The following is a 23,738-nucleotide window of genomic DNA, read 5'->3' as shown; positions in this document are numbered from 1 at the left end:
ATATATAGAATTTAAAAAGTGCAAAAATAAGAAAGTGTGCATATTGTTCCACTATTGCTTAAAAGGCTCTGCTTTTATACTTGCCTTTAAATACATCTTAATAAATACATTTAATTATTAAAAATGAAAAAAATTATTGGAAAAACTGAAAAATAAGAATGAAAGAAGACTATCGGAAGACCCTGGAAACCCTGGTTTTACTGATTATTTTGTTTAGCGTGTTTTTCATCCTGCTGCTACGTATGTAAAATATTTTTTAATCTGTAAAAGTGTAAATTGAGAAAGCTATAAGCTGATGATACAAAGGTATTATATATGAAATTATTATTTTCTATTTATTTTATTCTTCTAGCTCTACTACTAAAATGTGCAATTGAAATATTTGAAAAAGAGCACAATAAGAAATGTGTTACTACACTGATACTACAAATTAAACATTTGTATGATTATTATATATTTATTATTTTGTTGCAGACCTACGGTTAATAGTATATAAAAGTATAAATATAAAAGTATTTGATGTGACTGAAAGCTCTTTGTCTTAGTCGCTCTTATTACCTGCTAATGATGAAGGTAATAAATCAGTTCAGACGTGGTCATTGGTGAACTCTTCACCCTGCTGGCGTTCATCCATCCCTCGTTCCTCATCTCTCCGTCAGTCAGCACCGGCCGCCTCCCAAACGTTCCCAAACATTCCTGCTGTTTCCCTGACTGACAGGATTTAATAACACGTTAAAAGACTTCTCCGTTATTAAAGGCCATGCTCGCTAATTTTTGGGTCGATGTCAAGGGCCGGAGCTCGAGCCAAGACCTAGTTTTTGGACTCATTTTATTTTAACCCCGATTGTAGTGTTCACTATTTAGCAATGTTCTCTTCCACTGAACCGGAACATCATGTCAGATGTAAGGTTTGGTTTTTAAATCTATCAGTGATAAATATTACAGAAAAAAAAACACACCAACTTCAAAACTCTTCTCATTTTAAATGTTAAGATATTAAATGTAAGTTTTAGCAGTTTAGCTCTAGCATTTTGGCTCTGATGTTTGGGGATTGTTTCTTCTTCTTTTTTTTCACTGAACAGCAGGTAAACAGAAGCGAGATGTGAAGATGGTGTATCTCGAGGCTGCCTGAGCAAACACTGAGCGCTTTTATTCGCTAAATTCGGCATGTAATTTAACGTTAAGTTAGCATTAGCTCAGGACACGGCCATTACCAGCATGTCTAAGAATGCGCGCCAAGCTGCGATCGCACTTCCTGATAAGCTCCCATCTGCTCCGTTACCTCCAGCAGGACTTTAACTCACTCCAGACGATGCTTAGTGTCCTGTGGTTCTTATTATTTTTAGCTTCTCATGTTCGAGGACGGTTTCTTTCTTCCACTCTCGGGTTTCCTGACAGGATTATAGTGAGTGTATCAGCACATCTCTCCATCACATCCAGCCTTAATCACTGCCTCTACGTTCTCTCATTCCAAGTCTCTCTCTCTCTCTCTCTCTCTCTCTCTCTCTCTCTCTCTCTCTCTCTCTCACTTCGTTAACTATATTAGACATGCAGGTGAGGATAAAAACTTATGAATACTTTTGCTCATGCTGTGGATATTGAGCTTTTTCCAAAAAATATTTTATCTTTAAAATAATGAGTAAAGATTTTTTTTATTATTAAAGAGTAAAGAAATTTGATGTTTAATCCGTACAGTAGCAATCATAATGTTTTCTGTTTAAATAAAAGATGATCACATAAAAACTCTAAAAAAAAATCTCTATATTTAAAGCTAACAGACACATTTGACCCTTTTTGCCATTATGCAGATAGGCTAAAGGAACTCTTTAGATTTCAAATTAAAATTCTAATGTAAATTTATATATAATTTTTATATAATTTATATATAAATTTATTATTATTATGATTATTATTATTATTAATATTAATAATACTAATACTAATACTAATAATAATTATAATTATAATTTAAGAAAATTAAAAAAAATGTTATCAAGTGGAACAGCATGTGAGATAAGTCATTATTATATCTATTCCTTTTTCATTTTTTTTTAAATGTTTTAATTCTAAACAGATTTTCTCTACCTGACACTCTGTTACAATAAAAAAGTGGATAAAAGGAAACTCCTTCTGATTATTGTTGTTGTTATTTTTAGCTTTTCCAGCTCAGGGCCAGTTGCTTTTTTCCTCTCTCGGGTTTCCTGGCAGGATTAGAGTGAGTGTGTGTTCATCTGATATCAGCACATCTCTCCATCACTTCCAGACTGAATCCATGCCACTGCCTTTTCTCTGTTAATTTAATTATCCAGCATTGTGATTGGCTGAAGTTTGTGGAGTTTGTGAAGATTTTCAGCCTGTCACTTTACTGCGTTTTTATTCCTACGTGATGCTTTAAAAGCACTGAAAACTCAGTGAACTGCATCAGCAGGAAACATTTATTCGTTTGGAATGTGGCCATTTTTCCCCCTCATTCTTTTCTAGGAAGCAGTGGAGCTCAGTCTGATTCACACACACTCTGGGCTTTCTTATCTGATCCTGGGAAAGTTTTAAAAAATGAAAATGTTCAGCAAACACGCATGTGTAGCACAAGTTTATATTTTACCTTTAATCCTCAGCATGACAAGGTGGATGATGTTGGTGCGTCTATGAAATTGGTGCAAGTGCAATGCTAATGTAAGGTTGCCATGATTTTGGTATGATATGTTGTTGTAATTGTGAATGTTGATGTGATAATGTGACACTAGTGTGATGATGCTGTGATGTAGGCCTGACACTGATGTTGGTAAAACTGTCTATGCCTTACTGTTAATGCTAGTTTGATATCTGGGTAACGTTGCATTAGTGTTAGTGTGATGTTGCTGTAACAATGCATTAGTGTTAGTGTGATGTTGGTGTAACAATGCATCAGTGTTAGTGTGATGTCGGTGTAACAATGCATTAGTGTTAGTGTGATGTCGGTGTAACAATGCATCAGTGTTAGTGTGATGTCGGTGTAACAATGCATCAGTGTTAGTGTGATGTTGGTGTAACAATGCATTAGTGTTAGTGTGATGTTGGTGTAACAATGCATTACTGTTAGTGTGATGTCGGTGTAACAATGCATTACTGTTAGTGTGATGTCGGTGTAACAATGCATTAGTGTTAGTGTGATGTCAGTGTAACAATGCATTAGTGTTAGTGTGATGTCGGTGTAACAATGCATTAGTGTTAGTGTGATGTCGGTGTAACAATGCATCAGTGTTAGTGTGATGTCGGTGTAACAATGCATCAGTGTTAGTGTGATGTTGGTGTAACAATGCATTAGTGTTAGTGTGATGTTGGTGTAACAATGCATTAGTGTTAGTGTGATGTTGGTGTAACAATGCATCAGTGTTAGTGTGATGTTGGTGCAACAATGCATTAGTGTTAGTGTGATGGTGTAACAATGCATCAGTGTTAGTGTGATGTTGGTGTAACAATGCATTAGTGTTAGTGTGACGTCGGTGTAACAGTGCATTAGTGTTAGTGTGATGTCGGTGTAACAATGCATCAGTGTTAGTGTGATGTCGGTGTAACAATGCATCAGTGTTAGTGTGATGTCGGTGTAACAATGCATCAGTGTTAGTGTGATGTCGGTGTAACAATGCATCAGTGTTAGTGTGATGTCGGTGTAACAATGCATTAGTGTTAGTGTGATGTCGGTGTAACAATGCATCAGTGTTAGTGTGATGTCGGTGTAACAATGCATCAGTGTTAGTGTGATGTCGGTGTAACAATGCATCAGTGTTAGTGTGATGTCGGTGTAAAAGTGCATTAGTGTTAGTGTGATGTTGGTGTAAAAGTGCATCAGTGTTAGTGTGATGTTGGTGTAAAAGTGCATCAGTGTTAGTGTGATGTTGGTGTAACAATGCATTAGTGTTAGTGTGATGTTGGTGTAACAATGCATCAGTGTTAGTGTGATGTTGGTGCAACAATGCATTAGTGTTAGTGTGATGGTGTAACAATGCATCAGTGTTAGTGTGATGTTGGTGTAACAATGCATTAGTGTTAGTGTGACGTCGGTGTAACAGTGCATTAGTGTTAGTGTGATGTCGGTGTAACAATGCATCAGTGTTAGTGTGATGTCGGTGTAACAATGCATCAGTGTTAGTGTGATGTCGGTGTAACAATGCATCAGTGTTAGTGTGATGTCGGTGTAACAATGCATCAGTGTTAGTGTGATGTCGGTGTAACAATGCATTAGTGTTAGTGTGATGTCGGTGTAACAATGCATCAGTGTTAGTGTGATGTCGGTGTAACATGCATCAGTGTTAGTGTGATGTCGGTGTGACAATGCCATGTGTTAGTGTGATGTCGGTGTGAACAGGCATAGTGTTAGTGTGAGTGTTAAAAGTGACATCAGTGTTAGTGTGATGTTGGTTGATATGTTGTGTGAAGTGCATATGTTAGTGTGATGTTGGTGTAAATGTGCATTAGTGTTAGTGTGATGTCGGTGTAAAAGTGCATCCGTGTTAGTGTGATGTTGGTGTAACACTGCTATAATGTTGCTGTGACATGAGCTTAGGCATGGTGTAATATTGATGTGAAGGTGTGACATGATGATGGCATGATATTTAATGTAATGTAAAGCCTGACTTTGATATGATGTTAGAGAGACATTTGCATGATGCTGGTATGTAGTGTGACATTGGAATGACATTTGTTTGTTAGTGTGATGATAGTGCAGCATTGTCATGATGTTAGTGCTGTGTTGGTGTAATGATTGGTGTGATGTTAGTGTGATGTTAGTGTGACACTGGCATGATGTTAGTGTGATGTTAGTGTGACACTGCCATGATGTTAGTGTGATGTTAGTGTGACACTGCCATGATGTTAGTGTGATGTTAATGTGACACTGCCATGATGTTAGTGTGATGTTAGTGTGACACTGCCATGATGTTAGTGTGATGTTAGTGTGACACTGCCATGATGTTAGTGTGATGTTAGTGTGACACTGCCATGATGTTAGTGTGATGTTAGTGTGACACTGCCATGATGTTAGTGTGATGTTAGTGTGACACTGCCATGATGTTAGTGTGATGTTAATGTGACACTGCCATGATGTTAGTGTGATGTTAGTGTGACACTGCCATGATGTTAGTGTGACACTGCCATGATGTTAGTGTGATGTTAGTGTGACACTACTATGATGTTAGTGTGATGTTAGTGTGACACTGCCATGATGTTAGTGTGATGTTAGTGTGACACTGCCATGATGTTAGTGTGATGTTAGTGTGACACTGCCATGATGTTAGTGTGATGTTAGTGTGACACTGCCACGATGTTAGTGTGATGTTAGTGTGACACTGCCACGATGTTAGTGTGATGTTAGTGTGACACTGCCACGATGTTAGTGTGATGTTAGTGTGACACTGCCATGATGTTAGTGTGATGTTAGTGTGACACTGCCACGATGTTAGTGTGATGTTAGTGTGACACTGCCACGATGTTAGTGTGATGTTAGTGTGACACTGCCACGATGTTAGTGTGATGTTAGTGTGACACTGCCATGATGTTAGTGTGATGTTAGTGTGACACTGCCATGATGTTTGTGTGATGTTAGTGTGACACTGCCATGATGTTAGTGTGATGTTAGTGTGACACTGCCATGATGTTAGTGTGATGTTAGTGTGACACTGCCATGATGTTAGTGTGATGTTAGTGTGACACTGCCATGATGTTAGTGTGATGTTAGTGTGACACTGCCATGATGTTAGTGTGATGTTAGTGTGACACTGCCATGATGTTAGTGTGATGTTAGTGTGACACTGCCATGATGTTAGTGTGATGTTAGTGTGACACTGCCATGATGTTAGTGTGATGTTAGTGTGACACTGCCATGATGTTAGTGTGATGTTAGTGTGACACTGCCATGATGTTAGTGTGATGTTAGTGTGACACTGCCATGATGTTAGTGTGATGTTAGTGTGACACTGGCATGATGTTAGTGTGATGTTAGTGTGACGCTGCCATGATGTTAGTGTGATGTTAGTGTGACACTGCCATGATGTTAGTGTGACACTGCCATGATGTTAGTGTGATGTTAGTGTGACACTGCCATGATGTTAGTGTGATGTTAGTGTGACACTGCCATGATGTTTGTGTGATGTTAGTGTGACACTGCCATGATGTTAGTGTGATGTTAGTGTGACACTGCCATGATGTTAGTGTGATGTTAGTGTGACACTGCCATGATGTTAGTGTGATGTTAGTGTGACACTGCCATGATGTTAGTGTGATGTTAGTGTGACACTGCCATGATGTTAGTGTGATGTTAGTGTGACACTGCCATGATGTTAGTGTGATGTTAGTGTGACACTGCCATGATGTTAGTGTGATGTTAGTGTGACACTGCCACGATGTTAGTGTGATGTTAGTGTGACACTGCCATGATGTTAGTGTGATGTTAGTGTGACACTGCCATGATGTTAGTGTGACACTGCCATGATGTTAGTGTGATGTTAGTGTGACACTGCCATGATGTTAGTGTGATGTTAGTGTGACACTGGCATGATGTTGACATTATATTAGTGAGTGATTGTTTCATGTCTGGTGTCACAGAGCTGTGTTCTGACAGAGAAACCTGAGAAAAGCACAAACACAGCAGGATGAGGATTACTGACAAAATTAACATTAGTGGTGACATGCTAACACTAAATAATTCTGTGACTCAGTAACACTAGACAACAAGCACAGAACAGTGATCTTTAACAGTTTAAGCACTAACACAAATTTTACACGTTACATAACATGAAATATTTCATCATGAACAACACGTACAATTGTATAGCAGGAAAATTTTATTTCACATAATTGAGAGGACAACCCAGCACAGAGCTTTTATACAGAGATCTGTGTGTGTTTTATCGCTTCTCTCGCTTTCACATGCCACGTGCTTTTTTTCCTTCTATATTCTTGGATGCTATAATGATGAAATGAGGACCCGAGAGGCAGTCACTCGATTTGAGCCCGGGTTTTCTGTTGTTTTTTTTTTTCTTGCTGAAAAGGCTGATGTTCGTAGCGAGTCCAGTTGAGACGAGATCGCAGATGTGAGCGTGTTTTGGCTCTTCTCGTTCCAGAGAACGGATCTGCACCCAATTAGCCACCACCTAATCATGTGCCTTCCAGCTCTGGCTCGCGTTAGCAAGAGAAAGAAAGAGAGCAAAAGAGAGAAAAGAAAAGAAAAAAGAAAAGAAAAGAAAAGAAAAAAGAAAAAGAAAAGAAAAAAAAGAAAAGAAAGAACGTCAAACAGGACCTGGAGCCAAGGGATTGTTCTGGTGAAGTTCAAATCGTTCTAATTGAATCTGCAGCGAAAATGAAAATTCTGTTTAAAAAATGGACCACCGTCGTTCAGCTTTGCGTACTCAACACACACATTGTTAGAAAAGAAAAAAGAAGGACTGACAGACAAGGACCACTGTCAAAACATGCTGTGGGCTTTGTAACCATGCACACACACGCACACGCGCACACACACACGCACACACACACACGCGCACACACACATACACACACACACACACAGTGTGATATGCCATTCCTTTGTCCAATTATCAGACCCATGATGGCATTTTAGGCTCTCCGAGATCTGTCACAGTTCATCATGAGGTCATCTCTCACTACACTGCTCTCTCTCTCTCTCTCTCTCTCTCTCTCTCTCTCTCTCTCCCTCTCTTCATTCCTCTCTCTCTCTTCATTCCTCTCTCTCTCTTTTCATCTCTCTGGTCTTTACATGGTTATAATAAAGTAATGCACTGCCCCCTACAGACTGATCCCAGTACAGTTGTTGCTCCTTAATACCTTAAAAAGAAAAAAAATCCTTGTACTTTCCCTTTGATCATATCTGTCAAATGATGGCAGATTGGCACCGAACTCTGGCACATCACAAAGAAATTCCAGGGTGAAGCAGTTTAAGAGTGAAACACTCCAACCCTTATCTGATTGTTTTTCGGAGTGCAGTTTCTGAATTAAAAGGAGCGACATGGCGGACGCCCAAACACAAACACAGTGATGTCGTAGTGAAACTCATGATTCTAAAAAATCAAATGTGATTTAATTTTACTTCAGTTTCCACTGGCTCCAAATGCCTGAGTGAACAAAAACAACAGTTTCTTTCACTCAAGTGAATTTATTATTTCATATCGAGGTTGATATGAAGCTGAAATCTGTCTGCCACCTGGTTTCCATGTGGAAAAGTGAGAAATGATGATGAAATATCATTTGTGTAGCAACTGATGAAGTAAGCAGCTCTTCATCGCGCACACAGCCTCTTTACTCACGCATAGGTTTAAAACCGATTTTATTTTAGGAAGGTTTGAGTTAAAATCCTATAATCCTGTGTGGGGATCATCAGCGCTCAGCCGGTGGGAGAGAACATTAGGAACGCTCTGAAGTTCTGAACTGCTTTATAATCCATCCAAATGTTTAACCTGCAAGACTCATCATTATTGAGGTTTTTCTTAAAGTTGATATCATTGTAATATCTTTTACATTTAAATGGAAATATAATTTAAGTCATCATCTATAGTCTTTTTCACAGATTTATGATCGATTTCTTAATGAGAATGGAATATTTTGTTAATGCATTTAATCATAAAAAATTCATAAATCATTAATCTTTAATCCTGAAGCACTGATGATGACACTTATGATGGGAGAATAATAATGGAATTGCTAAAAAAAATTGTTTTCTATTATTATTATTATTATTATTATTATTATTATTATTATTATTATTATTATTACATTTACTCCTAAACTTAACCTTATATTTTATCCTCTAGTCAGCTGATTTGTATTGTAACACTGAAGCATAAACACATGCTACATTCATTCTCTCACTACTATTAAGATAATAGGAAAAATTCACAGTAATTATTATTATTATTATTATTATTATTATTATTGTTGTTATTATTATTATATAATAATATCAATAATAATAACAATAACAATAATAGTATTGTTATTGTTATTATTATATAATAATAATAATAATAATAATAATAATAATAATAATAATAATAATAATATACATTTCAAATATTTTGAAACTGAAGCTTAAACTGCTTTATATAGTGTACAGAGCAAATTAAATTAAACAAGAAGGATAAATTGTAAATCGAGAGAATTAAAATATTTAAAAATGTAAAAAATTATATAAAAAGCATGAACAGTATTTAAGGTATAATAATAATAATAATAATAATAATAATAATAATAATAATAATAATAATAATAATAATAATTTCAAACATATCATTAAATGCAGCATGTATTTATTCTAAGACTTTTGCTAAGTAATTTAAATGTATTATTAGTTTTTGACTTATCACACAGGTTGAAATGTATTTATTTATTCATTCATAATTTATTATAAATTTTTTTTACATTTATTATTACTTTAAGAAAATGTCACTTTTATTAAATCAGTTGTTAGTCAAGTGTTGCTATGGGAAAATAATCAACTTCTGGGATTATGTTTTGTTGTGTGTTATTTCAGGACACACTAAAGACTTTACTCCTACTTTAATGTTTAGAGAAGTCTCAGTAGGAAACAGTGTGGTTTGGTGTGAGGAACACGACTCATGCACTTTATACCAATTAGGAAAATAAAGTCTTCCGGCCTTTGGCCTGAGTGAATCATTTCTTCTTTCTGAAATCTAATTCAGATGAGGAAAAATTAAAACTGACTTACTGCTTAAATGTTTATTTCTGTAATGAAATAAAAGTGTGTGACTTTTTGTGGTATGGATGTTGAATTCACCTCTGAGCTCATGACCTTTAACCGACCGACCTTGGTTTTGCCTCACAATACCCGTGTATACTTTCCATGCAACGTTAAGCGCGCGCGCACACACACACACACACACACACACACACACACACACACACACACACACACACACACACACACACACACACACACACACACACACACACACACACACACACACACACACACAGACATATTATTCATGCTCAGCAGTTCAGCAGAATAGACTCAGGCTTGTTTGTCAGCATTATTCACACACACAGACACACACACACAGTACCCTGCCCAGTTAATGGAGTGTCTCTTACAGTATGTAAGTGTGTGTACAGGTGGTGTCTCGTGTATGATGGGTCTGTTCTCCTTGTGCCCCCTATTGCCCAACCCATCCCTCTCTCTTGCCCCACACTACAAAGAGTGTGTGAGGATTGGCGTCCCATCTGTGTGAGAGGCGCAAGATCGTTAACCCTGATTAAACTGATGTGGCCCCCAACACAGAGATGGCGTGAAAATCCTGCAACAGCCGCGACCTACTGACCCGCTGCTGAACTCACAACACACACACACACACTCTCTCTCTCTGTGTCTGTCTTGCTCTCACTACCATAGTGTTGGTTTTAAACACCGTGTCACTGCTCTTTATTAGTGTGTGTGTTCAGCTGAGACTAAAGTCAATGAAAAATCTAATGTTTTCAACATTTTTAACTTCTAACTCAGTGTCCATGTCAGACAACATGACCGCTGTGTTTGAAGCCCATAACTGTCAGCTTTAGTCATCTGTAAGCGTTATTACAGTTACAGTAAAAAATAAAAAATCCACACAAATGTCGTCATTGTGTCTCAGCTGCATCAGGTTACTCTGAGGTCTGACCGCTTGTTAACATCATTAAGTAAATCAAGAATAAATACCTTTAAACAATGTGACCTTTTAATCAGGTTTTTAAGCAGGAACAATGGAATCCACGCTGGATTAAAATGTGCGGTTAGTAAACATGCAGAATCCGACTTCAGGAAAAACCCCTATGCAGACTTTACATTCTTATTAACAGTGAATTCTCTGTTAATATATCTGAAATATACATCTGAAAAATAAAACATAATTAATTTGCACATTTTATGAAGCACAAAATGTGGAGATATAAACCAAATAACATATAATCCCCAAAATTTTTTTATAAACAACAAATCAAGAGATAATTCAAGTCTATTTTTCTGACAAAATGTTTTAATTATTATTTATAATTTATTTATAAATATTAGCTGTTGCGGCACAAAAAATATCACAAAATAATGCCTGTATTTTATTATTATAAATAGTATTTTCTATAAAAAAGCAATTGGACTATAATAATAATAATAATAATAATAATAATAATAATAATAATAATATTGTTCTAATGTTTGTACAATAGAAGTGTAGCTTTTATTGATTTCTAAATATGAAATAAATGCTTAATTATAAATCTGTCACTAAATTAACAGAAATAACAAATCAAAAACAAAGAAATCACCAAAAAAAACTTAACATTCAATAATAAACTGCTGTAGTCAAAGGTGAATTTTCTTTCATTTTAATTTTGTGATTATTTTTATATCCAACATGTCCTTATAATGTAATGAAATTAATTCAAGTTTTTTCGATTCAATTTTATTTGTATAGCACTTAACAATGGATCTCAAAGCAGCTTTACAAAACACTACAAAAAGTTTAATATACAAAGATTAATATAATATAAAAGTTCAAGCTTAATGAACTGAATTTTAATAAATGAATTGTAAAGAATTGATGGAGTTCATCGACAGCATCAGCATCAGATTTATCTATGAGCCAAATTATCTTTTTAGTCTAAATCTTTTTAGACTGATCTTTTGCGGTCCAGTTAATATCTTCTCAGCCTTTCAAAATAAACCCCAGAAATATAAATGACCTTTAAAATAAACTCCAGAGTTCATGTAAAGTTCACACGTCTACTATCATCACATCTGCGCTTCTGTTTGTCCGCTGTATTTTAATAGACAGAATTAAAATCGCCAGAAGCTCGATGCGTCACATGATGTTTTGTACAGTCTGACAATGATTGACAGGTCAGTGTTCGGGTCAGAGCAGTTAGAAAAATTCCGAAACCTCAGTCGCTGTATGGCTGTATGCCTGTATGCCTCACTCCCATTAAGTTACTGCCCCAAATTCTGCCCCGCCCTCCTTAAACAGAGTTCACCCAGGGGTCACACGATGCACTGACTGTCATGTAATATCCAACTCAACAGCAAAGAGTTTTTATTACAGAGGACAGTGTTGAGTGCTGAGTGGGTTTATAGCGCCCCCTGTCCTCACACAGACCTCCAACACGAACACAGCAGCAGATGTTAGTTTGTGTGTTAAGTTTTTAACGCCACGTTAGCGTCAAGGATATTTACATGGAGGTCAACATTTCTCTCAACTGCTATATACAGAAAGTCTAAAATACATTTAGGTGACACATTCTGAAATATTCATGTAAACATATTTCTGAATTAAAATATTTTCTGCCTGGATCATAAAAATGACAGTCCAACAGAAAATGTTTAACTGATACCTGATAATCACAATATTAGTAGCAGCAGTATTAGTGTTTTTATATACATATTTTAAGCATTCAGCATTTTATTATAGTTTGTTATTATATTCGTTTAAATGACATACAGTAGCTGACAATAAATACATTTGTACACATTATAATAATATATAATCTATATATAAATTACATTTACAGTTCTACAAACTCAAAAAAGGAAAATCAATATGTAATGTTTTGTTTATGTATTTTAGTATATTTAACTAGTAATTAAATACAAAAAACAGAAAGAAAACAAAAAACTGAATAGCCTTATATCCTGCAATAGCTAGTACCTAACAATAAATACATTTTGATACACTCAAATATATTATTATTATTATTATTATTATTATTATTATTATTATGTCATTTTTTTCGAATTCCTTAATTTATTTAAGTATTGCACAGTATTTTAAATAATTTTACAGGAGACATTTTGAATAAGTATATTTATATTATGGATATTTATATTAGGTTTCTGGCCATTTAGATCCTCACAGTATATGTACAAATGTGGAATACCATTACATGAATTTAAATAAAAAAATAAAAGAAAATATAAAAACCCTTTCCTAAATTATATTCTAGTAAGCTTTCACTACAGTCACCCCAAAACTCATTCTCTCGTCGTATTTTATTATTCTTTTATTAACTGAGTGATGTTAGAATTTAAACAATATAAAATATATTTTATTTCTGTGTTTTTGTTGCTGAGTGATGACTACATTATGATGAATGGAGCAAAGCCACACAGACAAATAAAAATGAAATGAAACAGTAACATCTGCTATTATTTTAATGCTTGGATGATTTTTGAAATGAAATATTTAACGACGCATCTCTGGTTGTGGAGCAGAAGGCTGTGCTTTTCTTATACGATGCGAGTGCTTATTCTCACAGACTCTCCTTAATTATACAATAAACAGCACTACATCGTCTACTGTCATCTAAAACTCATAACATATCAAAACATATCTAACAAACATATAACAAACAACAACAAAAAAGAAAAATGGTGTCAGAGATATTTTAATAATAAATTACTGTATTGTCAGGATTAAAATGAGATACACAATTTCATACTGCAGGAAGGTAGTGAGTAGAAAAGTAATGCATTTGGGACAGAAAATAAAGGAGGTGAAATTAGTTCATGTTTACATTTAAAATATGTTTCAGCTGTTTGTTCTATAGTTATAATGCAAATGATTTTTTATTTTTTGAAGGTTTACTGACCACTTTTCTGCTGTCCCAAATGCCTTGCTTTTGTCAGTTATTTTAGTGTATTTCAGTTATTGGTTTCATAAGTCCCTCATCATACAGATATACAGTGGTGTATAAAGTGTTTGCCCCACATTTTAATGTTTCAGATCAAACAAATTTAAATATTAGTTAAAAGATAACATGCAGTTTTAAATGAAGGTTTTTATTATCAAGAGAAAACAAAATCCAAACCTACATAGCCCTGTGTTAAAGTGTTTGCCCCCTAAACCTAATAACTGGTCGGGCCACCCTTAGCAGCAAGAACTGCAATCGAGCGTTTGTGATAACTTGTAATGAGTCTGTTACAGCGCTGTGGAGGAATTTTGATCCACTCATCTCTGCAAAATTGTTGTAATTCAGCCACATTGGAGGGTTTTCGAGCATGAACCGCTTTTTTAAGGTCATGTCACAGCATTTCAGTAGGATTCAGGTCAGGACTTTGACTAGGCCACTCCAAAGTCTTCATTTTGTTTTTCTTCAGCCATTCAGAGGTGGATTTGCTGGTGTGTTTTGGGTCATTGTCCTGCTGCAGAAAAGAGTTTGCTTCAGCTTGAGGTCATGAACAGATAGCCGCACATTGTCCTTCAGGATTTTTTGGTAGACAGCAGAATTCATGGTTCCATTTATTTATCACACTACCACCACCATATTTTACTGTTGGTATGATGTTCTGTGTTGCAGTGTTACTACACCAGATGAAATCGGACACACACCTTCCAAAAAGTTCAACTTTTGTCTCGTCAGTCCACATTGAATGTTTTCTGGCAAATCTGAGACAAGCCTTTATGTTCTTTTTGTTCAGCAGCAGTTTTCATCTTTGAACTCTGCCATGCAGGTCATTTTTGCCCAGTCTCTTTCTTATGGAGTCATGAACACTGTGAAAGGCAAGTGAGGCCTGCAGTTCTTTGGATGTTGTTGTGGGGTCTTTTATGACATCTCGGATGAGTCGTCGCTGCACTCTTGGGGTAATTTTGGTCAGCCGGCCACTCCTGGAAAGGTTCACCACTGTTCCATGTTTTCGCCATTTGTGGATAATGGCTCTCACTGTGGTTTGCTGGAGTCCCAAAGCTTTAGAAATGGCTTTATAACCTTTTCCAGACTGATAGATCTCAATTATTTTCTGTTCCTGAATTTCTTTGGATCTCTGCATCTTGTCTAGCTTTTGAGGATTTTTTGGTCTACTTCACTTTTTCAGTCAGGTCTTATTTAAGTGATTTCTTGATTGTGAACAGGACAGAAATTGAACTCAGGTGTAATAAACCACGGTTATTTTATGTTTTAACAGGGGGGCAAACACTTTTTCACACAGGGCCATGTGGGTTTGGATTTTGTTTTCCCTTAATAATAAAAACCTTCATTTAAAAACTGCATGCTGTGTTTACTTGTGTTATCTTTGACTAATATATAAATTTGTTTGATGATCTGAAACTTTAAAGTGTGACAAGTGTGCAAAAAAAATAAAGGGGGCTAACAGTTTTTCACACCACTGTATATTGTGATTTACTTCTTTACATTTATTTAGTGATTAATGTAAATCATCACAAATCAGGTACAAATCATCATTTCCAGATAAACCACAATGTGAAGGTTGGGCGAGGCCAGATGGATGATTCAAAAACAAGCAAAGAGATCAGGGCAAAAGACAGCTTAGAGGGTCTTTAATCTCAAGGGGTGGCACCAAGTGGATGGCTTCAGAGTGCTATGGGGTCAGGACCATGCAAATGGATTGAAGGTGCTGTGTTGGAGGGGAGAGGTGAATGGATTCAGAGATCCGAAAGGGCAAGGCCAAGTAGATGAATTCAGAGTGCTATGAGGGTGGGGCCAGGTGGATGGATCCAGAGTTTTATGGAGCAGAGCCAGGTGGATGGATCCAGAGTGTTGTAGGGTCGGGCCAGGTGGATGGATCCAGAGATCTGAAGGGGCAGGGCCAGGTAAATGGATTCAGAGTGCTATGGGGGTGGGGATAGGTGGAAGGATTTAAACAGCTGGGCAACAGATTAGCTCCTAAAATCTAAGAGGTGGAGTCAAGTGGATGGATCCAGAAGGAAGCAGGTGGATGTCTTCATATAACTAAGAGAGCAAGGCCACATAGATGGCTGCAGAAAGCTAAGAGTGTGCAGGTAAATGTGGATGTCTAGAGAGAGAAGAGAGATTTTAGCCAGGTGGTTAACACCAGAGCAGAGATGTGGAAGGAGCAGGTGAATGGCTGAAGAACAATGGAGGCGGGATTAAGTGACAGCTCCAGAGAGTTGAAGGGTTAGGCTAACAATAACCAATAGAAACAACTTGAAGTATGAACAGTATGTTTATAGAATAGTGTTGTAACAGATAGTCTTTATATATAATAAAGCTGGACATTGTGAGTGTATCAGTCTGTGTTGTGTATGTTCATCACATGAATAAGGAGCTTATAACTTTATTGCATTGGATTTCAGTACAGCAGTTAAACGATATAAATAATAAATATCATCACCGCATGCTGTACACCTCGTTCATATCCCATCTCCTCTACTGGAGTCTTTACATGAAATACATACTGAAATACACACTGAAAAGCTGTGCGTGTTAAACGTCATTCTTAAACACCATCCTGATGACAAATAATAAATAATATGATAAAAAAAAGTGAGCAGAAGTTTGTTATGTTACAGTAACTAAGATAATAAGAAAAAATAAATAAATGTACAAAAACAAAAGCACAAAACAAAACTCCCCTCAAATATATATATATATATATATGAATAAATAAATTGCGACGATAATATAACAAATAAATATACACATAAAGTATAGAAACATACAACTGTTAACAATAAAGTGTTGTGTGGTATAGATTAAAAAAAAGTATCTCAATAAATGTGTTATTCCATACAGCTTGCAATCTACAGCTTTTCAACTGAATTTAAACTCATTACATTTCTTTTCCTTTTGAATTTTATGCCCTGTGAATGCAGTTCAGTATAACAGTCGGAATCTGATGGTTCAATAAGAAGTTATTTAACACAGAGCCAGACTGAAATGTATCTGAATCTCCTGTTTGCTTTTCCTTCCTCTCTGCTGTCTCACTGTGTTATCACTCTAATTAATCATTCCATTTCACTGATACGGACACGCCAAGTTGCTGTAGTCAGAAGTTCGACGTTTTAAATCAAAACAAGATTTTTGGCATAAAACGAATGGACTCAGTTGGGAGTCGAAATGCACATGTGAAATGTACATTTTTTTTTTTAAATATTTATAATGCAGGCAGGATTTTGTGATGAAATGATTAAACTATTTTTTTTATCTGCAAAGTTTACAAAACGAAAAATCCAGGTACAAAACAATGTCAGGAGAGAATTTTAGTTTTATATCCTTGGAGCATTGTGTTCATATTTAATTAAGCTATGTACAGAGAAGTGCGAATATGTATACTCTCTTATGTCAGTATGATCAAACCATACAAACTAATGTGTATTTAATACACAGTTTTTGATATACTGTATATAGTTGGCTGACCTGGGTGGGTCGTGTCTCATTCCTCAGGTTGCTCCACTGTAGTGTGCTCGACCAGCCGGTTGTACGAGAAGGTCATCATAATCTAAGAGGGAAATACAGAGAAAAGCACCAGAAGAGGGCAATAAAGTGCAAAAGTCTAAATGGAGTCAGTACACTGATTCCAACATACCCTAGATGACTTCCCTTTCAACAAAGGTAATAAAGTGATGATAAATGTACTGACAATGCGTTGAAGCAGATCTTATGAGGACTGGACAAGGGTGAATTAAAGTAGGAATGGAACACAGCCATAATGAACCAATAATGTCTCTAATTGTGATTTTAAACACACACACACTTACAGTAAGTAGTACCATTAAGCCCATCATCACTCCCAGCATCACATAAAGGTTAGCGGTCAAACTTCCAGCCCATAATGGACCAAGAATAGTAGCTAAACCTCCGACAGAGCGCCGAATTCCCTGACTGAAACCTAAAAACACACACACACAGATATTTTAATTAAATTGCTAAAGTTACTTTCTTTACTCTTACCACTTTTCTGTTTCAACATGTGATTGGCTAGCTTTAATCTGACTAACTAAGATAACAAAAAAAAGACAGTGATTAAATTCTCATTATCTTCATCATAATCGTGATACTCTCATTATTAAACACAATATTTATTTCAGTGTTGTCTCACCCTGTGTTTTCTCAGCAGTCACTTTGGAGAAGAGAGACACCTGAGCGACGGCAATAAAGGGCAGCCCCAGCACCTGCAGGAACACGCCGATGATGAACTCTGTTAACTGCCATGAAAACCCACCTATAGCAGAACAACAAGAAGACAAGTCAAAACCATCTGACCAATCTTGTCCTGCTATAGTCACACACAAGTGTACAACTGAAGCACTCCATCTAGCTGTGAACATCTTAATTACAGCGGTTGTTTGTGTATGTGTAAGTGTGTATGTGTGTATGTGAATGCCCTTTTGCTAGATTTTGAATGATGTGCTTGTGTAAATCATAATAATATCTCCTACACTGGGACTGACAGGGACAAAGGTCAATAATTCACTGCGACATACACACACAAAGGTCATACATCATTTGATGGGACGGACATGTACAGAGAGAGAAACACAAAGAATGAGAGAGAGAGAGAGAGAGAGAGAGAGAGAGAGAGGATGGAGAGAGAGAGGATGGAGAGAGAGACAGGCAAACTGACAGACAAAGAGAAGGCAGACTGAGAGACAGACAAACTGATAGACGGATAAGGAGACACTCACCCTGAGGGTTAGCGAGGAAGATGAGACACCAGACACAGGAAATATTGGCGAGGAAGAGGCCGATAGACAGCACCACCCTCTCCTCCACCTTCCTGCTGAGCCAGCGGACGAAGATGAACCCAGCAATCACCTCCACTCCACACACACAGTACATCACACTGTTCTCCAACTCACCGAAATTGAAATACTGCTGCGTCAGTGGAGTCACCATCGTCTGTTTCCCAGGCAACCACAACATGAAATACACACCAACAAGTGGTGATATATAAACACTATAGCTGCATTCACATTACACACTGCAGTCACAGACTACACTCACTTTCAGACAAAACAACCTGCAGCACATATCTCACATGTCTTTTTAAACAAACATTTTATTGTTCTGCTATTTTAAACTTATGGTTTTAGACAATACAAAAGTACAAGAGTATCATAGGGCATCGTGCGTAGTGTTTATGTGTGTGTGTGTGTGTGTGTGTGTGTGTACCTCCAGTGCTGTCTGGTTGAACAGTGTGATGAACTGAGCTGTGAGCAGCACCACCACCTCCTCTCTCAGAAACTCTGTTAAAGTGCACAGAAAATATGAAGAAAGATATAAACTGAATTTTAAAATATTCACCCACATAAACACACACACACCTCGTGCAGCACTGAAGTGTTTGAAAGGGTTGGAGTGGATCTTTTCAAAAGATGGTGAGGGCGGAGCACAGTTGCCATTAGCGATCGACTGATCCGTTACAGGTGAGTCGTGAAGTGTTCCATATGATTCAGGGAGGTCATTAGTTTGAACCAACAATCTCTCTTCCTCTTCCTCCTTCTCTTCTTCTGATCCCTCGTTCCTTCCTTTGAGATCCCAGTACATCAGCAATACAACAAGCTGAAGCAGCAGCCACAATGCACACATGAAGATCTGCATGCGCGCACACACACACAATATTTAATAATCCATCATACACACATCATTAATGCATCATGTACTTCAGGATTGACTGCACAGCGGATGAGTCTTCTACACAGTCTGACTGCAAATCTCCCATAACACCTTAACACAAAGAAACTCAAGTAGTAAAACCAATGTGAAATCCTTGCTGAAATTTGATTGGCTGATGGGAAAATTTTATGTAAAACAGCCATCAATTGAAAGCCCCTTTCAGCTTATACAGTGATGATGTACACCTCTTGACTGAATTAATTCTGCCCTCTCTAAGTGTCCACTCATGAAAATACAGTAACAAAGATATATAACACATTCGTGTGTGTGTCTATGTGTGTATGTCGAGAGAGAGAGAGACAGAGAGAGAGCGCGAGTGCAATGGAGAGAGAGAGTTTGAGTGCAACAGAGAGAGAGAGAGACAGAGATAGAGAGAGTGTGTGAGTGCGAGAGAGAGAGCCAGAGCCAGAGAATGTGTGAGTGCAACAGAGAGAGAGAGAGAGAGAGAGAGAGAGAGAGAGAGAGAGAGATGTTTACCCCGGGAGCAGTGTATTTATTCACCACGAATGGTCCAAGCTGGAAGTCACACAGTCTGAGAAAAATGTTGAATGCTGGACCTGAAACATGACACAAAAAAGGACAAGAACATCATCACTATTAAAACATACGAGTAACAGCTGAGTATAAACCAGAGCTGGAGATATACCACAGTGCTCTGGACTGCGATTGCTAGGTTTTTGTTTGTTTGTTTGTTTGATTGTTTTAATTATTAATTATATACTGTACAGGAAGCACTTATTAACACGTATGGAAGGTGTCTCCAGTACAAACCCTTTGTTGCAGTCAGAGATAACGCTTTAAGTTTCTATTGTTTTAATGCTGTTTGCATGGAAACACATGGCTGATATTTAAGACAGGTTGTTTCCATTACATTCTTTCTTTTATACACAAAACTAAAGCAAGAAAGCAACAGAACTACAGAACATTCACATGAACATCACAGCTGTGTACTGTTTTACTGAATTCCAGCTATGGTGCACATCACCTTACAATATACTGTATATCTTACTGCAAATATAATAAACATGTATAAATGGTACATGGCAAGATTAACAAAAATATAATAAAATAAAAAAAATTTGACACTTTCAAAATAAAGTCTGTTAGTTAAAAGTTATTCATTAGTCAGATGACAAAAAATATAGAACATAAAATAGAGAATTTCATTCAATAATAACAATAACTCACTGACCAGTGACAACCAAAAACAAAATCAATCTGACAAACTAACCAATCAGAAGGCCAACTTGTCTGCAGGCCATGACAGCAGCAAACACTGTGGAACGGTCTTCAGGGGCTGTGATTCTTGTCAAGAAACCAAAAATAGATGAACCAGCTCCTGTCCCAATTCCTGTCCCGTAAATAACAACAATGCTAAATGTTACACAACACACTATTATTTTACACAACCCAGTGAAATAAACTTTAACGCTGAAGGTGTTTTATGTGAAAAAACCTGCTACTGCTTTTCTACACTTACATAACGTGTAACAAAACAAGACATGTGATTAGTATTCTTTAATACTAGCAAAGATTTACAAGTTACAAACTAAGGTACAAATAAATATTATTATTATTATTATTATTATTATTATTATTACTACTACTTACTACAGAAAGATGAAATCAAAGGGCACTTCACTACATGTTGTACATTTGTGTACGTGGCAAATAAAATGAGAATTTTTATATTTTGTCCTCACCTGCAACTAAACGGCTGCTCAGCAACAGCCACTTGGAAATTCCGATAAAATACATAAAATTACCTGAAATAGAAAGAGAAATGATCAGATCATTTTTTTCTCCTTCATGTTATCAGCCTATTACATGAGACACAGAGATATATATTTACATTTACAGATGATGGAGCAGCTTCAAAACACTCTCACTCTTTTGTTTGATTCTTCTAAAATGTTTATGGATTTTTTTAAACAATACGCACAAAACATGATGCTGGAACAGAGCCATTCATGGTTTCCTACAGAGCCTTTTTAAGAGGATTTTTAACAGGGAACAAAAAGCTCCCAGCATGAATGTCAAAAATTAATTCAATTTATTGAAAAAAGAAAAAAGAAACTAAAAATGGCTCTTTCATAGTATCAGTCTAAAGAAGCATTTGTGTGTGTGTGTTTTACCTATGATTTCAAAGCAGTTGGCAAACAGTATGATCTTCTTGGTGCTGTGTGTTCTGTCGGACCAGAAGCCGAATAACGGACCTGACAGCAGGCCAGTGAAGCTGAAAGCTGACAGACTGAGACCCAGAAAATACGGAGCAGCATCCAGCATCTGCAGGAAACGCCAGATTGTAGGTAAAATCACCGCTAATGAGAGAGAGACCGAGAGAGAAAGTGTTTATATGATGTGTTTGACAACAGCAAATCAGACTCTGGGCTTGTGTCATATTATAGTTGTCTGTCTCTCCATTGATCTGTCTGTGTGTCACTCAGTCTTGGTATGGCTCTCAGTGTGTCGGTCAATCATTCTTTTTATCACTCAGTGTGTCAGTTAGGAGAGAGCAAAAAAAAACAACATACACCTCTGTGGTTTTTCACACCATGTCTCAACTGTTTTATTGCCCATTTATTCTTAAAACATGGGTGAAAGTAAATGTTCTGATATTTTTTGTGTATCAAGATGTGATTTTTTGTTTCTATCTTAATTAATTGTCTATATATTTTCTGTCAGTTTATCATTTTATCTGTCCACCCATTATCTAATCGTTATGGTGGCTGGGAAGTGCAAAACAAAATAAAAAATCCAAAACAAATTGACAAATCCAAAACAATTTAACAAAATCAGAAAACAAAATAACAAATCCAAAAAGAAATTAACAAATCCAAAAAGAAATGAACAAATCCAAAAAGAAATGAACAAATCAGGAAACAAATTAACAAATCCAAAACAAAATAAACAAAATAAGAAAACAAAATAACAAATCCAAAACAAAATAAACAAAATAAAAAAACAAAATAACAAATCCAAAAAGAAATGAACAAATTAAAAAAAAATAAACAAATTAAAAACAAAATAACAAATCAGGAATCAAATTAACAAATCCAAAACAAAAACAAAATAAGAAAACAAAATAACAAATCCAAAAATATATTAACAAATTAAAAACAAAATAACAAATGTAAACATGAATTAAAAAATTTAAAAAACAAATGAAAAAAATTAGAAAATAAAATACCAAATCCAAAACTAGACTAACAAATTCAAAAACAAAACAAAACAAAACCACAAATCAGAAAACAAAATAAAAACTCCAAAAACACAACGACAATTCAGACAAACCAGAAAAGTTATTTATTTTGCCCTTCTCGACCACCATAATTCCTTTTGTGCTTTTAATACACACACAAAAAAACCCATGATAGAAAAACAGACCTTGTAGTTAAATCATTTAGATCCTGCACTGGATAAATGAACTGCTGTAATATCATTTAGAAGGAATTTAGCAGCGGTGTTTATTTCTTTAAACACAAACACTTTCAACTGCAAAAGAACGTTTTGTTTTGTAATTTCATAGAAAACGATTTAAGCTCGTTTAGTGACATTTATTCTAAACATGTAAAAAATACATAAAACTAAATACTATTGAAACAATCTGGATTTGTATTTATTAATAAGAAATGATGCCACATTATAGAGGTTTAATGCAAATAATAAACTCACCGTATTCCACTCCACTCAGCAGGAAGACCAGTCCAATTGTAATAAATGTCAGCTTTCTCTTTCGTCCATAATCCATTTCTGCTGTTTAAAACTGCTCGCTAACTTTAATAAACAAATGTCAGTGTGTGCGAACATAAGCAGCGCTGCGTCCATAATATTAACACCGCGGTTTGGACACTAACACAGTTCCTGGTTTCATTAAGTCCCGCCTCCTACTAAAGAACTATTGGCTGGTCGTATACGCCTCCTACGCGTTGATTGGCGCAGATTTTAGAATGCTGAACGAAAATGTAAAAAACATTTTCATTTGTATACTTGCCACTTCAAAAATATGTCAACACTTTTAGGTGACAGATTAAAGTTGTAAAAAAAAAAGAAAAAGAAAAAAGAAGAATTTCTGTAAGTAGTCTTTTAGAGAATTTACAGAGTTTTACACAGGTTACTCTACCAAACAATACAGATGTAGGTTGTTGTCCTGTCTTGGGAACACAATGAAACATGCCTCCATTTATTTACAGGCTAAAGATTGAGATGACCAGCCCGTCCTGTGACTCTCATTAGGCCACAGCAATGATATTGTAGAGTCGAAACACACACACACACACTTTTAGTCTAATTCAATTTCATTTCCTTATCTGTGTGCTCCTCTCACTCCGAATCAC

General features: G+C 36.2%; 1 protein-coding gene across 7 annotated transcripts; it reads right to left on the bottom strand.

The window, feature by feature from the left end:
- Positions 1–6,805: 6,805 nt before the first annotated feature.
- Positions 6,806–23,381, bottom strand: mfsd8l1 (major facilitator superfamily domain containing 8-like 1). 7 transcript variants are annotated; one of them, XR_007139915.1, is made up of 13 exons: positions 23,077–23,309; positions 21,537–21,722; positions 21,105–21,167; positions 20,633–20,752; positions 19,879–19,958; positions 19,050–19,320; positions 18,898–18,971; positions 18,411–18,624; positions 17,825–17,947; positions 17,484–17,614; positions 17,143–17,224; positions 10,700–10,872; positions 6,806–7,148 (listed from the first exon to the last, which is right to left on the bottom strand). XR_007139915.1 is itself a non-coding variant. In XM_047809914.1 (12 exons), the coding sequence occupies exons 1-11, from the start codon at positions 23,150–23,152 to the stop codon at positions 17,159–17,161; spliced, it is 1,404 nt and encodes a 467-aa protein (XP_047665870.1). In that variant the 5' UTR covers positions 23,153–23,309; the 3' UTR covers positions 6,806–7,148; positions 17,143–17,158. The 7 variants fall into 7 exon arrangements, 5 of the variants coding, with proteins under 5 accessions (XP_047665870.1, XP_047665872.1, XP_047665871.1 ...); XM_047809914.1 differs by lacking the exon at positions 10,700–10,872; XM_047809916.1 differs by lacking the exons at positions 6,806–7,148; positions 10,700–10,872 and adding an exon at positions 15,045–15,778.
- Positions 23,382–23,738: the final 357 nt, after the last annotated feature.

Source organism: Tachysurus fulvidraco, chromosome 2 (assembly GCF_022655615.1).
Source record: "Tachysurus fulvidraco isolate hzauxx_2018 chromosome 2, HZAU_PFXX_2.0, whole genome shotgun sequence".
NCBI lineage: Eukaryota > Metazoa > Chordata > Actinopteri > Siluriformes > Bagridae > Tachysurus > Tachysurus fulvidraco.
Note: the sequence above shows the minus strand (reverse complement) of the source record. Positions and strands in the feature narration are given on the sequence as shown.